Below are 14,968 nucleotides of genomic sequence, written 5' to 3'. Positions count from 1 at the left end.
CAAATCAATTTTTGAAATGCGATTTTGCTGTAGATATTTATCTCTCGTGTGTGTGTCGACAACAATAAAATTGTGTTAATTTATGGGAAAGTCGGCTATACACAGTTGCTGCAGATATAACAGTTGACAGTTGTCTAAAGATACAGATAGATACACAGACAGACAGACAGACAGACAGTTGGCTGAACTTGTTTTGTGTTAAACGCTTTTGCTGTTTTGTGTCTTCATTAAATTACGTTTAATCATTTATGCAGATTTCCATCAATGAGCTGAAAACTGAACGCGAACGCGATTTGAGATACATTTCCGGTTGTTATTAAAAGTCTCTCAAGCCGTTTTGTTTATCTTTGGCTTTAAAGCTGTCGCTGCCGTTGCTTGCATATTCAATTTGTTGCAATTAATTGAAAGAGCTACTAAACGGACTAACCAGAGAATCAAGTTATGCTTAAAAGAAAAAAAAAAAAAGAAATGCACATGCGAGTTGAAGTAGCTAAAGGGAAGACAAAAAATTAACGTAGAGTGAATAAAATATATTTATAGACAAAAAAAATATAATTAAAAATTGCAAACTTATTAGTATTGCTTAAAAACATTTATTAAATTTTTATTAACTAGTTTTACTTACCAAATTCCACAACTGGTTTTATAAAGAAAATTTGTTGTTTTTTTGTTTTTTTATGTTTATTTTATTATAACTATTTACAAGCTTACAAGGTGTTATATATTTACAGCTAGTTGTGGCCTAAAGCCGCTCTAAACATAAAATCGTATAATTTTTTTTTATTATTATTAAACTTGTTTATACACAACTACAGTTAGTTAATACTTATGAATGGACTTGCTGTTGTTTTATCACGCGAAATGGAAAGCTTTTCTCAATTAAAAACCAAAATTAAAATACAACTTGACATGACTCCCACACTCTCTTGCTTGCTCACGCTCTCGCTCTCTCCGCTGCTCTAGAGACAAGTGTTGACCTCGCGCAGTTCGAGACATTTCTCGCAGGTGACCTCGCAGCACCATTTGAAGACACAATTGCAATTTGCTCGTTCGGTTACTACGCGATGTTTGTACCCGCGCCGGCAGCAAAGCTGCTCGCAACCATCTTGCCCCATCGATGTGGCATTGCATTCGCGATCTTGTGTGCCCAGCGCTCCAGTTTTTGCATTGGGAGTGCAAAAATCGGGCGAATCATCGGCATACACCAGTTGATATTTGTTCGCAGGCTTGGCGTGTGGGGATTCGGGCATAAAGCTGTTGCCATCGTTGCGTGGCGCCACCTTGCGTGCCGTATCGTAACGATCGCGCAGCCTTGCGGAGATTTCACGGAATGGCGGCATTTTTAGCCAACAAGTTTTCACTGTACACGAACCGGAGAGGCCATGACATTTGCACTCCAGCCGCATGGCATCGCGTACGGCCTGTGGAATAGGCGAAGCTAATTAATCGAATATTTCAAATAGCATTGAATAGAATATTACAAATATTATATAAAATAATATTCTATTTAAATTTAAATCTCGGGTAGATTTCTTCTATTTAAATATTTTTATATATTTATATATACAGATTCAAAAATCTTATTCGATATCATAATTCTTATAACTTTTTTGTTTTTATAGTAGCTGCAACTAATTTTATTACTGCCTAGACAATTTTCCCAGCAAATAAGCCTCCGATTATAATTATTTCTATAGCTTTCCTTTGCTTGCTCTACTTACCAATCTGCCCGCATTATTGTTATGCAGCTTCACCAATGTGCCCAAATCGCTGCGTCGCTGTCGCTGCTTTGCATCCAAAAAAGCTCGCGAGTGTCTTAGGCCAAAGTTAACATTGTCACTGCAGCCGCCCCACTCCCACTCGCCCTGTGGAAACTTAATGTTGTCCCAGAACTTGCGACGTCCTCGCCTGCCACCAGGTCTTTGATTATTATTACGTCGATTTATATTCGTATTACTGTTGTTATTGCTATTGTTGCTATTGTTAATGCTGTTGTTGTTGTTGTGGGGCAGTTGTTGACGCAGCAGCGCTGCTTGTTGCTGCCGCTCGAGCGCCGCTTCGGCTGTGGCTGCATTCACCATTTGGGGTTGACCGCCATTGCGACGTAGATGCGACTTGTCGCAGGAGCACTCCACCAATTGACCCATGGTGCAGGCCTTGGTAACGGCATAGGTAACACCAGCTGCTGTTATGGCATTCACAAAGCCCGTCTCGCGAGAGTCTGTGAGAGAAAGAGAGATATATTATACAAAAATATAAAAAAAGAGAGAAGACATCCAAAAATAGCAGATATTTGTTTAAATAAAGCGGACAGATAAATAAATAATAATATGTTAAGCTAAATTTCTGTTATAATTTTATTTTGAATGAGCTAAAGCATATCCTTGATTGAAATAGATGCAAGTGTAACTAGAAGAGATAGAGACAGCGATTTGGTGTAAACAAAAAGCTCAAAGCGATATAAATTATGAGAGTTTGGTTTAAATAATTGCAATTGAATTTTTGCTTTAAAATGAAATTTCATTGTAATTTTGCTGCTTATTTTAATGAACACGCACTGATAAAAATATGAAAACTGTCTACTATTTTTATTTTTTAGGTACAAATTTCCTTTGCATTTTATTTAGTTCAATTGGCTTCGTGTTTTAATATGTAAATTTTATTGTACCTACAATATATTATCATAAATGTAAACGTTTTTATTTATAACTGATTAGTGTCCGATCAACACGCGTTTGCTCGCATGATTGATGTCAATTAGTCAGTTTAGGTGACAAAATGATTTATTGCCAAAGCCGATTGCCAACCGATCAGCGAGGCAACGATCTCTATGCAAATCAGTAAACACTTAATGCAGCTTGGGGAATCGAAGAGAGGGAGGGGGGAGCTCATGTTGTCTTTGACTCTCATGTCAACAAGTCACGTTTAATGAAAACGAAATCTGCAGTTGTAATCGCCTTTCAAGACAAGAACAATTTGCATATGCTTGTAAGCCTTAAGAGAGAGAGAGAGGGGAGAGAGCGAAGTAAGCCCTTGGGCACAGGTTAATATTGTCTCTTTTTTTTCTTCTTGCTGTTGACTTTGAACAGTCACCACCCAAACCAGCAAATGTGGCAACTGAAAAGCTTGACAGCTTGACAGCTACGCGCTTTTAATCCGAGCACAAGGATGCGCATGGAATTTATTGCACATCATTTGGTATGTGTTTTGTTTATCAAAACCGCCCAAGAGAGTAAAAGAGAGAGAGAGAGAGAGAGCGAGCTGTAATAATTTATTAAAATTGACAGCTTTGTTGGCTCATTTCAGGCGCTATTCATCAGCCAAACAGGCGCAACATCTTCTTCTTCTTTTACTTTTTTTTGCATTTATTTTATTATGCAACATTGATGGATGATGCGGTCGCCTGTGCCGCCTGACAAGTTTCGCTTTTGCTTTAGCCCTGAAGACAACGCGCTCGCTCAGCTTGTAATTAGGCAAAGGAGAAGAAGAGAAAACCCCCCCACACTTGCCTGTAAATCACAGCCGACTCGCTGGACTCTCTCACTGAGTCAGAGTTGCTCAAAAGTGTTGACAGCTCTGCTCAGTGTTTGGCCTTTGTTGAGTTTTTATGGTCTATATCTTTATAGTTGCAAGCTACACTGAGCCAAAGTTGGAACTGGGGGTTAGCCATAAAAAAAATATTAATTAGTAGAAATCTTATTTTTTTTATTTTAATAACAATACTCTAAACATTAATATATTTTTTTCAATTTTATTAAAAATAATTTTTGCATATTATATTTTATTAATGAAATTAGCTATATTTTTTTTTCGTTTTAAAATTTTTTTAAATATTTTGCAAGCCTGCCTATTTATAGAAATTTTAGCTTATATTTTTTTTAGTACTTTTTCAATTTTTATTAAAATTAATTTACTATTTTATTAATGAAATTTTAGCTTATATTTTTTTTTAGTACTTTTTCAATTTTTATTAAAATTAATTTTTGAATATAATTAAATTTTATTATTATTAAAGGGCAATTTCTCTCAATTTTTGAATGCTCAAATTCTACATATTTATTACTATTGGAAATTAATTCATTTCTTTCTATAAAATGTTTGTCAACTAAATTTTATTTATTATTATTTTTAGAAATTGTTTTCTTGCTATAAAATGTCAACTGTATGTGAATTCAGTTGATAATTTATTTGCAATTGATTGATGCCAGTCTTGACACTATTTTCTCTCAGTGTATTGCAGTGTTAATTGCCTTGGCGCATCGCCACACACTTACCGCGCATTAAAATTTTCCGCATGCTCTTGCGCAGCACTGTGCAATTCCAGCGACGATTACGAAATTGAAATTCACATTCGCGAAATCCCAAATTAATACCATTGATGATCTCTTTGAGCAATGCCGAATCATGACGGCAGATTTCGGCCAATTTGCCACGCAGGCGACGTGTCTTCTTGCACATTAGATTTGGATCGAGTAGAATGTTGGTGCCCTCGGCCCTGAAAAGCAAAAGAAAACAAAAGTTACTAAGAGTCTTTTTAATTGAAGGCTGGAATTGAGGAAATATTAATTGTGTTTCATTATTGGTGTGTTATAAAAATTTTAAAATTATGTCAGTTTTGGCTGCTAAACAAATATTTGGGCGCCTCTCTGGCGTTTAAAGTGCTGCCGAGTTCTATTTAAAATAGTTGCATTTATTTATGCTGTGTCTAGGCAGCGCCCCAAGCTTCGTTTATTTGTGCTGTAATAAGCAAAAACAAGGCGTTTTGGCAATTGAACCAAATATGCTGTTGTTGTTGATGCGTCTGATGCGGCGTATACTTAATGGCCGAAGCTGTACTGCACTCACTTTGCCAATTGTTTATTGTTGCAAGCTGCGCGCTTGGCGTTTGGGGCTTAATAAAAAGTTTTCGTGCAATTTTCCCAATCGATGCAATTTTCGTTTTCATGCCCATTTGGCAGCTACTGCGTTAAAAATTTTAATTTAGCTGGAAAATTAATAATTACGGGCCACAGCATGAATGTGGGTGCAGCCAGCAAGTTGAGCGTGGCATGCTGCAGGGCAAAATGTCCATAGGTTATTGTTTTTTGCATGCAACCGCTCACTCCCCCTCCCACCCACACACCCACACACACTTACTTCTCTCTGCTATGTATCAGCGCCACTTGGGGCGTTGTTTGAAATTATTTCTCTGTGTATTGTGCGCTGATTTATGCTTTTCCATTTCAGATTTATGACTTTTTAATAGCTCAATTGTTTTTAAATATTTGTTTTTGGCGTGAAATTTACTTTGCGCTGTGCTCTCATGAGCTTTGCGTAATTTAACTTAAAGTGCGCTGCCACGCCTCAGCCCGACCCGTACGCCTTTTTCTAGATACATATATAGACAAGTCTGTGATTGATGTCAGTTTAACTCGCAGCTACTTCCATGGAATTCTCGTGTTATTTTTGGCTGCACAATTTAATAGCCCAACAGGCAATTGCCAACCAGCTGACTCAGCTAAGGGGAAATAATATTTCCGAAGAGAGTGTATCGATGACAAAGAGCTGATAAGCTAAAGCCAAGCCCATGTAAGCAAAAATTGCTCATAGAGTGAAATACGTAAATCGCTAAAAATGTTGGCAATTTTACGAACTTGGAAATATTCAATAATAATAATAATACAAAAAAGACCACATTTCAAAAAAGATATTATAAATTATTTAGCAAGCAGCGTATTAAATAAATTATGTGATGCAGCAAGAAATATTTAATATTTATATATAATTTATAATAATGATAAAAATATATATTTTACACATAAATTATGCAATCTTGCAATTGCAGTAATTAAATAATGTTTTAAAAATATATACATATAAAATTATAAATAAATATAGACAAATAAATAAACTTAAGCAATATAAATATGAAAAAATTTAATATTTGTAATCAAATAATTCGCTATTAATATTATGCAAATTATTTGCTCATTTTTATGTTATAACTCTTAACTGTAACTGACCTAAATATTGAAAAATATAAAAACTCCACGCTCTTGTGACCATCACATCATTCATTATTTGACTGCTCCAAATTTTGCGCAGCTGGATGACCACCTGGATAGAGTCTTCTCCCCTTTGCTGAACCCTTGCTTAGCCCCCCCGCTCACACTCGATTGCGTTAGAGATTATGACAACTTAATAGCTACAAAAAATAAAAGAGATCTCGAAATCTAAAATCAACAACAAATAGAGCAGACGCACGCACACTTGAGCAATGGAGACCACCACCAAAATATATTTTAATAATAACAAAAAATAACAACAACTTAACTTGAGAGCCAAACGCAATAAATGATAGACGCGCGCTTGTAAACAACAGAAACAATTGAAGTTCATATGCTGATCAAGACTATAAGAAAGATGATGATGATGATGATGATGTGGATGTGGATGGGGCTTGGAACTGAAACTGGAACTGAATGCTGTTGGCTGCTGCTGCTGCTGCTGCTGCTGCTGCTGCTGTTGATGACTGGAGAGATCTAAAGAACTCGAAACTCAAACACCTTTCAAGCGTGCAGAGCGCGTAACCACACAAGTTGCCAACAAACAGCAACAACAACAAATATAGGGAAGTTTTTGGTTAAGCGGAAAATAGCCGAGAGACGCTGCTGAGGCCTGACGCTGGCGTTCGACACTTTTGTTCGTTGCGTTGTTGTTGTTTTTGTTTTTTTTGAAGTTGAAGGCAACAGGCAGCCAGCTAGCCAGCCAGTCAGTCAGTCAGTCAGTCAGCGACGTGGCAGCGACGCCAGCAGCGCTGCTGTCGGCAAACTTTAAACGGCTAAAACAACTTTAGTTTGTCTGGGCCCTGAGACTGTGGCTGCAACTGCGTCTGTGGCAAGCAGTCGTCGTCGGGGCAGTCAGCCAGGCAGGCAGGCAGGCAACACTTGGCAACGTATCTTTATTTTGCTTTCACACACAAAAACGTAGAAGAGCACACAACAAACGCCAAGTGTGCCTGCTTGCCTCTCATGTTGTTGTTGTTATTGTTTGTTGCTGCTGTTAGCTGTTTGGTGTCGTTATAGGCCTCAATGGATTTTCAGTGATTTTTTTCTTTGATCAAAGTGCCCGGTTTGGTTTTTTTTTGGTAGCCACACTGACAAGTGGTTGAAATTTCCCATACACTTATACTCCACATAGTTACACTCTTTGCCACCCAAACGCCCCACCTGACTGCCTGACAAAGTCTGCTCAGCTGTTTAATACTCTAACTTTAAAGAGCTTTTCAATTTTATATGACACTTCATAGTTTTTTATACTTTTTGTCAAATTTGGCATAATAGTTAATGATATAAAATAATTTGAATACAATATTAAATTAAATAAAAATTGAGTTCTGCTTTATTTTATGTCATTAAATATTTAATTTTTTATAGCTTCGAGCACTCAACAAATTTTTAATGATATTTGTTCAAATCTATGCAATTTGAAAATTAAACAAATTTTTATTTAGTGTTAACTCTGTTTTATTTGATTTTTTAACATATTTATATGCAACTTTAGACTTTAGATTGCTTATTAGTGTTGAAAAATTGTGGTTACATTTTTATTTAACTGTTTTCACTATCTAATTTTTAAATAAACTTTTTTATGTATTTTTTTTTTTATTTTGTTTGGAAAATTAAACTAATTTTTATTTTTCTGTTTTAATTTGAGTTTATTTTTTAATAATTTTATATGCAACTAATGCTTTTTTTATTATTAAAAATATTTATTAAATTTTTATTAAACTGTTTTCACTGTCTAATTTTTATTTTTTGTTGAAATTAAAACATATTTATTTTTTTGTTTTAATTTGGTTTATTTTTAAATAATTTTATATGCATAAATCTGTGTGCAAACTTTAAATCTTTTTATTAGCACAAAATTTTTATTTGAATTCTTTTTTTCTGATAATAATTATTTATTTAATTTTTTATATAATATTTTTGTTATTTCCATGCTGTGTCTTGTTGTCTAGTGTATTTTCTATGTAAATAGACAGTCACAATTGAATGCAGGCAGGCCTAACAGGCACAGGCAGTCAGAGCTCTGTAGTAGGCCTGAAGTAGTTTGATTGACTCATTTTCGTGTGGCCAGTGGACAACGAGCTGCTATTTGAGTACAGCTTGTTGGCCTGACTGACTGACTGACTGATCGACTGATGGACTGACTGATCGTTTGGAGCTGCAACTCCGTTGAGTGCGTTCGATGTTTTTGTTGCTGCTGCTGCTGCTGCAGTGTAAACAAATCAACGACTTAAACCACTTGTCAACAAGCGAGTGGCAAAGTATTTAAACAAAGCGTTGACAACTGAATGAATGCGTTGGCTCTTGACTCTGACGCTCTCGCTCGCACTTACGCATCTTTCTCTTTCGCTTTGGGGGCCAACTGCTGTTGTGGCTGGTCAGTTTTTCAATTTACGCGCTCAAATATTTGTCCAGCAGAATGGCTCAGCGCAAGTGCTGATCTCTTGAGCACACACACACACACACAGCAACATATATATGCATGTGTGTGTGTGTGTGCAACTGGCGTTTGATGTGGGCGGCTGCATTGACAATTGATTAGCCCAGCGGCGGCCGCTACTGCCAAAGCATAACAAACGTGTTGACATGTGTTGCGCCCCCAAAACATGCAACATGCCACATGCGTCGTCGTGTGTGGGCGTCACACGCTGCTTTTTGGCAAGTGTTTGTCATTTAACAATTGGCATATTAACTTAACGTGTGTCGGGCGCCGACAAAATTCTTCTGCCTGTTGCACATTCCCAATTTTGCGTTCCCAGGCTCTGAGGCATGCGCATGTCCAATTGCCCACTAACTAATAATTCTGGCATATTTTACTATTTGGCTGCGCCGCCTTTGTCATGCGTCTTCTTAAACATTTAACAAGCTCACGCTCTCTCTCTCTCTCCCTTTCATTCTGTTTGCGTGGCGCAGACAAAGACAACATCAATCTTTTTGGTGACTGGCGCGCAAATTGCGACAACGTTTAACTTTAATAATGCCTTCAAATAGGCGTTACATCTCTTTGGTAATGCCCATGGACAGCGCAGCGAGAGCTACGCGACTCCTTGGCCAGTTCGCTTAATTACATGTGTGTGTGCAAGTTGGTAATGGGAAAAAAGTTATAGTCGCTTACCTAGCAAGGGTTACATACTTTTTGAATTTAAAAGAAAAAAAAATGTTTAAAATAAATTATATAATAAATTAACTAAAATTTCAAATTAAAAAATATATTAAAAATTAAATACATCTAACAACAAAATAATAATTATATTAAAAAAAAGTTAAAAAAAATTGCATTAGAATTGAAATCAAATCAAATATATATAAAATTAAAAAATAGATGTATTTATTTATTAAAAAATAAAAAAATTAAATACATCTATCAACAAAATAATATTTATAATAAAACAAGTTTAAAATAAATTGGATTAGAAGTGAAATCAAATCAAATTACAAATATATAAAATTTAAATAGATGTATTATTATCAAAAAATAAAAAAATTAAATACATCTAATAACATAAATTTATAATAAAACAAGTTTAAAATAAATTGGATTAGAAGTGAAATCAAATCAAATTACAAATATATAAAATTTATAAATAGTTGTATTTATTTATTTATTAAAAAAATAATTTTAATTGCAAACCAATTTAATTTGAAATAAAAATCAAGTAACAAATTATGCTCTACAATATTTGTTTATTATATAAAGTTGATGCATTTACTGTTTATTGATGCTTTTAATATTATTTAATATTTTATTATTGCTCTTAGTGCAATATCTTAACTATATATAGCTTGATTACTAGATCTGATATCACTTTTCATTTAAAATTGTTAGTCTCAGCTGGTTCTTTGCCCTTTCCATTGTCAGTCCTTCAACTTGACCCATGTCTCTGTTGTCTATGTTAAGATTTTTGTGCGTTGGTCATGCGTTTTAATTATGTTGCCACAGACGTAGGCAAGGCAGCCTGTCAACGTGACAGACACACACAGACACAGACACACAAAGAAAAGTGAGAGACAAATTAATAAAATAAACAAATTGCATGAGTTTTAATTAGGAATTTATGTTTGTATTTTATTTATTTGGCTGCGCCTGCGGGAAACTGCACGCTGCAAATTTTTTGATTTTGCTGCAAAGCTGTCAACGTTGCAACAAGAGATGTGAGCGCTCTGAAGCTTTTTGGCCCCATAAATTTTGGCAATTGGCCGAGTTGTATGCTCGTTAGCCAAACTACAACTATTGTTGATTGTTGTTTGTTGATTGTTGATGTTGGGGGTGTTCTTAGCTGTGCCAATTTTCTAGATGGCTTTGCTCTACTCACAAACAGACACACGCGGCGTATGCGCAATGTTGTTGTTGCAAGCAGCTCTCCCAGGGTGAGCGCACACACACACACAGCTTGAGACTAAGTGGGCCCGCCAGACTTGTTGCTTAACCCATTAATGCCCACGGGCGTGCATTAATTGCCAATTCGCATGCTGAGTGAGTGGCCAAAACTAGTGAATGAAACCTTTCAGTTTTGAATGAATATCGCAATAGGAAATGCACATACAGCAAAAATAGTTTTCAAAAATTAGCTGTAAATGTCAAATGCAGGCAGTCGAAACGGAAATGAGCTCATTCAATTTTGCTGTCCGTCCGTCCGTCCATCAGTCTGCTTTAATTAAATTCCACACTATATAAAGTTTACTGTAATTGATTTCGTTGCGCTTGCATTTGGAATTTTCATTCATTTAACGGCACATCGAGTGGCGCGTCGGCATCAGCAGCAGCAGCATCACTTGCTTGTCTGTCTGTCTGTCTGTCTGCCCCATTGATTATGATCTCTCTTTATCGCCTTAATAAGTGTTTGATTTAATGCATTTTTAGACTGTGTGCTAATTGTCGTTCTATAAACCGAGACCCAGTTGCCTTAAAAATTTAAGCGCTTAATGCATTTTATTTGCAATAAATTGCTTTGTTTACAATAATTGAACTTGGTGGGTTACCAGCAGTTCCACCAACGCCAAGTGAAATTTATAGATGCAGTCAGTGCTTCGATTAAGATTGAAATAATGAAAATGCTGACAGCTGCTTAGATGTGACAGCTGTCTATAGCATTAAGTTTAAGTAAAAATGGGAACATACATTTGTTAATGTGAATGTTGGATAATAATAATTTTTTACTTTTTTATAATAGTATGATTTAAATTTAAATAATAACTTATGAAATATTTTATATCATATTCAGTTATCATAATTTACTACTAATATCTTTAAATATACTGCTAGTGTATTTCCAACTATTCTTACCGAATTGTATCGAGAAACAAACACTCAATATTATGAATACGAAATATATTATTTCATATAAGTGATATCGATTAGTAACGATTTTCCAAGCTATTAAAATTCTTATCGTAGTGCAATTAACTTTGAAACAATTTTATGATCTTTAATGTATTAATTTACATTATTTATATATAATGTATATAAATATATTGCTAGTATATTATGTTCATCAAAATATCAATACAAATGTTTAGAGACTAATTTAATATTTGGTGTACCACATCATCATAAAATAGATTGATTACTATTATATCGATTATATGATTGATAAAGCGAAGAGATTATATATATATATTATTACTAATATTATTATTATTTTTATTATTATTATTTTTTTTTTTTATTTATTATTTATTATATTTTTATTATTATTATTATTTTTATTATTAGTATTATTATTTAATATTTTTTTTATTATATTATTTGTTATTATTATTATTTTTATTATTATTTATTTTATATTATTATTTTAATATTTTTTATTATTATTATTATTAATAGAGGAATTCATTAATCCGCCATTATATCGATAATATCGATAACATAGTTGCTGCCAAGCTACTGCTCCGATTCAGTTGCCACTTGTGCGCTTGTCTATCGTCACGGCCTGTTTGCTGTCAACGCATTGCGCGTTCTTCGCAGTTTATGTCTCTCGCCCTTGGACGGCACAGATGAAGCGTAAAAATGGCGCATACTATGCCCCGCCACCCCAACCCCAACCCAATTTTCTAAAAAAATATATTTATGCGTTCCTTTTTTTTTGCTGCTGCTCTGTGTTGACAACAACAAGATTATTAAGAACAGACGACGACGGCAGCAACATCAAACGCTAAACTGAACTTGAGCATTCGAAATTATTTAATTAATTTATGGCGAAAGTTTTGTGCAATTGAAGTGAATGTCAATTGAAACAGTTAAATGGGCAAGGGGGGGCAGTGAGGTTGACTGTGGGTAACGCTTTAATGTTGCAGGTGGCCTCTTTTGGTGGCAGCCACGCCCAGTTGCACACAACTTAAATAAAATTATTGCCGCTGATCTGATCGTCATGCAGTCTACGCCACGCGACGCCCACGACACGTCATGCCACGCCTAGCCCGCCCACCCCTCGAATGATAAATGTGCTAGCCAAAAGTCTCAAGACATTACAGTTTTCGTTGCCGTTGACAGCGTCAATTTTTCTCAGCGCCCCCAGAGAGATTCATTGATGCCCACTTTGCTGGCAAATACTTTTGGCAAACAAAAATTTTGCATTCAAGCTGCTGCTGGTGTTGGCCACTTGGTCTCTTTGGCTATTTGATGTCTGTTTGTAATCATGTTTAGTTTAATTTTGTAAAATTTCATTTTTATTTATCTTGGCCTGTAATTTCGCGCATAAATTGTTAAGCAGTCCCCGCTCACCTTCAATTGCTCTTTTTATTTATTTTGGCTGCACTTTTTGCCATGTAATTAAATCTAAATCAAACGTCACATTTTGAAGGTCTTGCCAGGCTTTTACATATATGATCATGATCAGCATCATCATCATCATCATCATCATCATTGCGCGCTCGATTGGCTTTGCCCCGAAATAATTTTGCTTTGGCTTTTGACTTTGTCGCTTGCAATTGCAATTTTTTTGCCATTTGCTTGACTTTTGTCGTCAGCAGCAGCAGCAGCAAAAACTAGAAAACCGGAAATGGTTACGCCAATCTCTAGAGCTGCATGTATTGATGAGATCTGACATGAGAACAGCAAGAAGAAGAAGAAGACGCAGAGCTGAGGCAGGCAACTGTGTAATGGGGTTTTTGGCATTGAATTTTGTTCATGCGACAAGCTAAACAAACATTCATTTAGCTTGAATGAGGTTTGCTTATGAGCCCCAGAGCTCTGATTGTTGTTGATCTGGCAAATAATGTTGAAATAACATAAAAACAAAGACAAATACAAATGCAACGTTAAAAATATATAAAGCAGCCTAAATATAGCAAATAAATAAATAATAAAATGTTGTTAAAAATAATAAAAATTAAAAAAAATTAAATAAAAAATTAAAAATAAAATCTGTAATTAAATAGACTTAAATATAACAAATAAATAATAAAACAATAATAAAATATTGTTAAAAATAATACAAATTAAAAAAATATATTAAAAAAATCTACAAAATTAAAAGATAAAATCAAATGTACTTAACGTAAATCAAATTAAAAATTCCAAACAAAAAATTCCAAACAAAAAATTCATAAAATTAAAACAAATATAATGGAAAAATAATAAAAAGTAAAACAATTTTTAAAAATAATAGAAAAAACGTAAATATAATTTTTTTAATTTTTTTATGCATGGAATTTTAAATTTTCAGTAAAAAGCTTAAAAAATAATAATTTAATTGGTTTTCTAGCTTGAAACTCCACTTTGAATTATCATAGCTTATAAGCCATAGTCTATAACTTTCGCTTAATTAACAACAATAATATAAACTCACCAGCCGAATCCCGTTATTGGCATTGCAAATATTAAAATTGCGAATACCATGAATAACCGCATATCGCACCAAAGCCGCGGCAAAGCGGCAACAAACAATTGTGTCCCAGTCTACAATAGATTGTAGTTTAAATTGTTGTTGTTGCTGCTGATGTTTGGTATTTGCTTAAAGACTTTTTAACAAGTGCGACTTGTGTATGCGAATTTAAAAAAAAAAATGTTATTGTATGTTATGTTGAATTAAACAAGTTGGAGTTTGAATTTGATGTTTGTTGGCAGCAGCTGAGCGAGCAAAATATTGCAGTCGTCATTGAGCGCAGACATTTCGATGATCGCCAAAGCAAATCTTTCACTTTTTTTTGTATTTATTTTGCGTTTTGTGTTTTGCGTTTGTTTTGTTGTGATTTTGTTTCTTTTTGTTGCTTGTGAGTTGCCGTTGAGTTCGTTCGGTACGCACACGGAGAAAGCTGCCGGCGTACTGAGCCTGAGCCGCAAGCCCGCAAGGAGTTGAAGCTCAGAATATATATATATATACAATATATATCTTGGGGAGCACCCGAAAAGCAGCAAGAATCAGCGAATCAAAGCGCAAAATGTTGAAAAATAGTTGGAAGGGTGGAGCCGCGCTTAAGAAGCAGCAACAACAACAAAAACTTGTGATCCAAGTTCAAGTTGAGCTGGAGTTAGGTTGGGCGCTTGGCATGAAGCGCACGGGGGGGGGGCAGAACTTGGGGTTCTTTGCTCTTGGAGTAGCGTAAAAAATGAAATTAAACGCGCGCTTTAATCAAAAAGAAACTCTCAGCATCGTCGTCGAGTCGTTGGCAACTGCAGCAGCCTCTGAGCCCTGAGAGCGTCCCCAGTTGTTTGCTCTTTTTTGTTTTGTATTTTTTTTTTTTTTTTTTTGTATCCTTTTTTCCCAGGCCTCGAATGCAACGCGAAATTCACTTTTTTATGCACTGCGCTTAACTTTTGGAAACTCGCGCAATTTTGTGTGTGTTGTGCTTAAACTTTTTGGCAAAAATTTCGCAAATCTCGTTTATTTTCAGTTTTTTATTATACGGGCGTGCAACATCAGCTCCGTCTGCGCTCTACGTCCGTACTGCTGCGCGAATGCGTTTGCGACTGGGCAAACGCG

The 14,968-nt window shown here is 35.1% G+C and overlaps 1 protein-coding gene across 1 annotated transcript; it reads right to left on the bottom strand.

Moving 5' to 3' along the window:
- Window positions 1-736: 736 nt before the first annotated feature.
- Window positions 737-14,347, bottom strand: LOC108605900 (proto-oncogene Wnt-3). Its single transcript, XM_033295009.1, has 4 exons — window positions 13,835-14,347; window positions 4,275-4,495; window positions 1,722-2,221; window positions 737-1,421 (listed from the first exon to the last, which is right to left on the bottom strand). Exons 1-4 carry the CDS (start codon window positions 13,894-13,896, stop codon window positions 960-962), a joined length of 1,245 nt encoding a protein of 414 aa, XP_033150900.1. The 5' UTR covers window positions 13,897-14,347; the 3' UTR covers window positions 737-959.
- Window positions 14,348-14,968: the final 621 nt, after the last annotated feature.

The sequence above is a fragment of the Drosophila busckii genome, chromosome 2L, assembly GCF_011750605.1.
Source record: "Drosophila busckii strain San Diego stock center, stock number 13000-0081.31 chromosome 2L, ASM1175060v1, whole genome shotgun sequence".
Taxonomy (NCBI): Eukaryota; Metazoa; Arthropoda; class Insecta; order Diptera; family Drosophilidae; genus Drosophila; species Drosophila busckii.
Note: the sequence above shows the minus strand (reverse complement) of the source record. Positions and strands in the feature narration are given on the sequence as shown.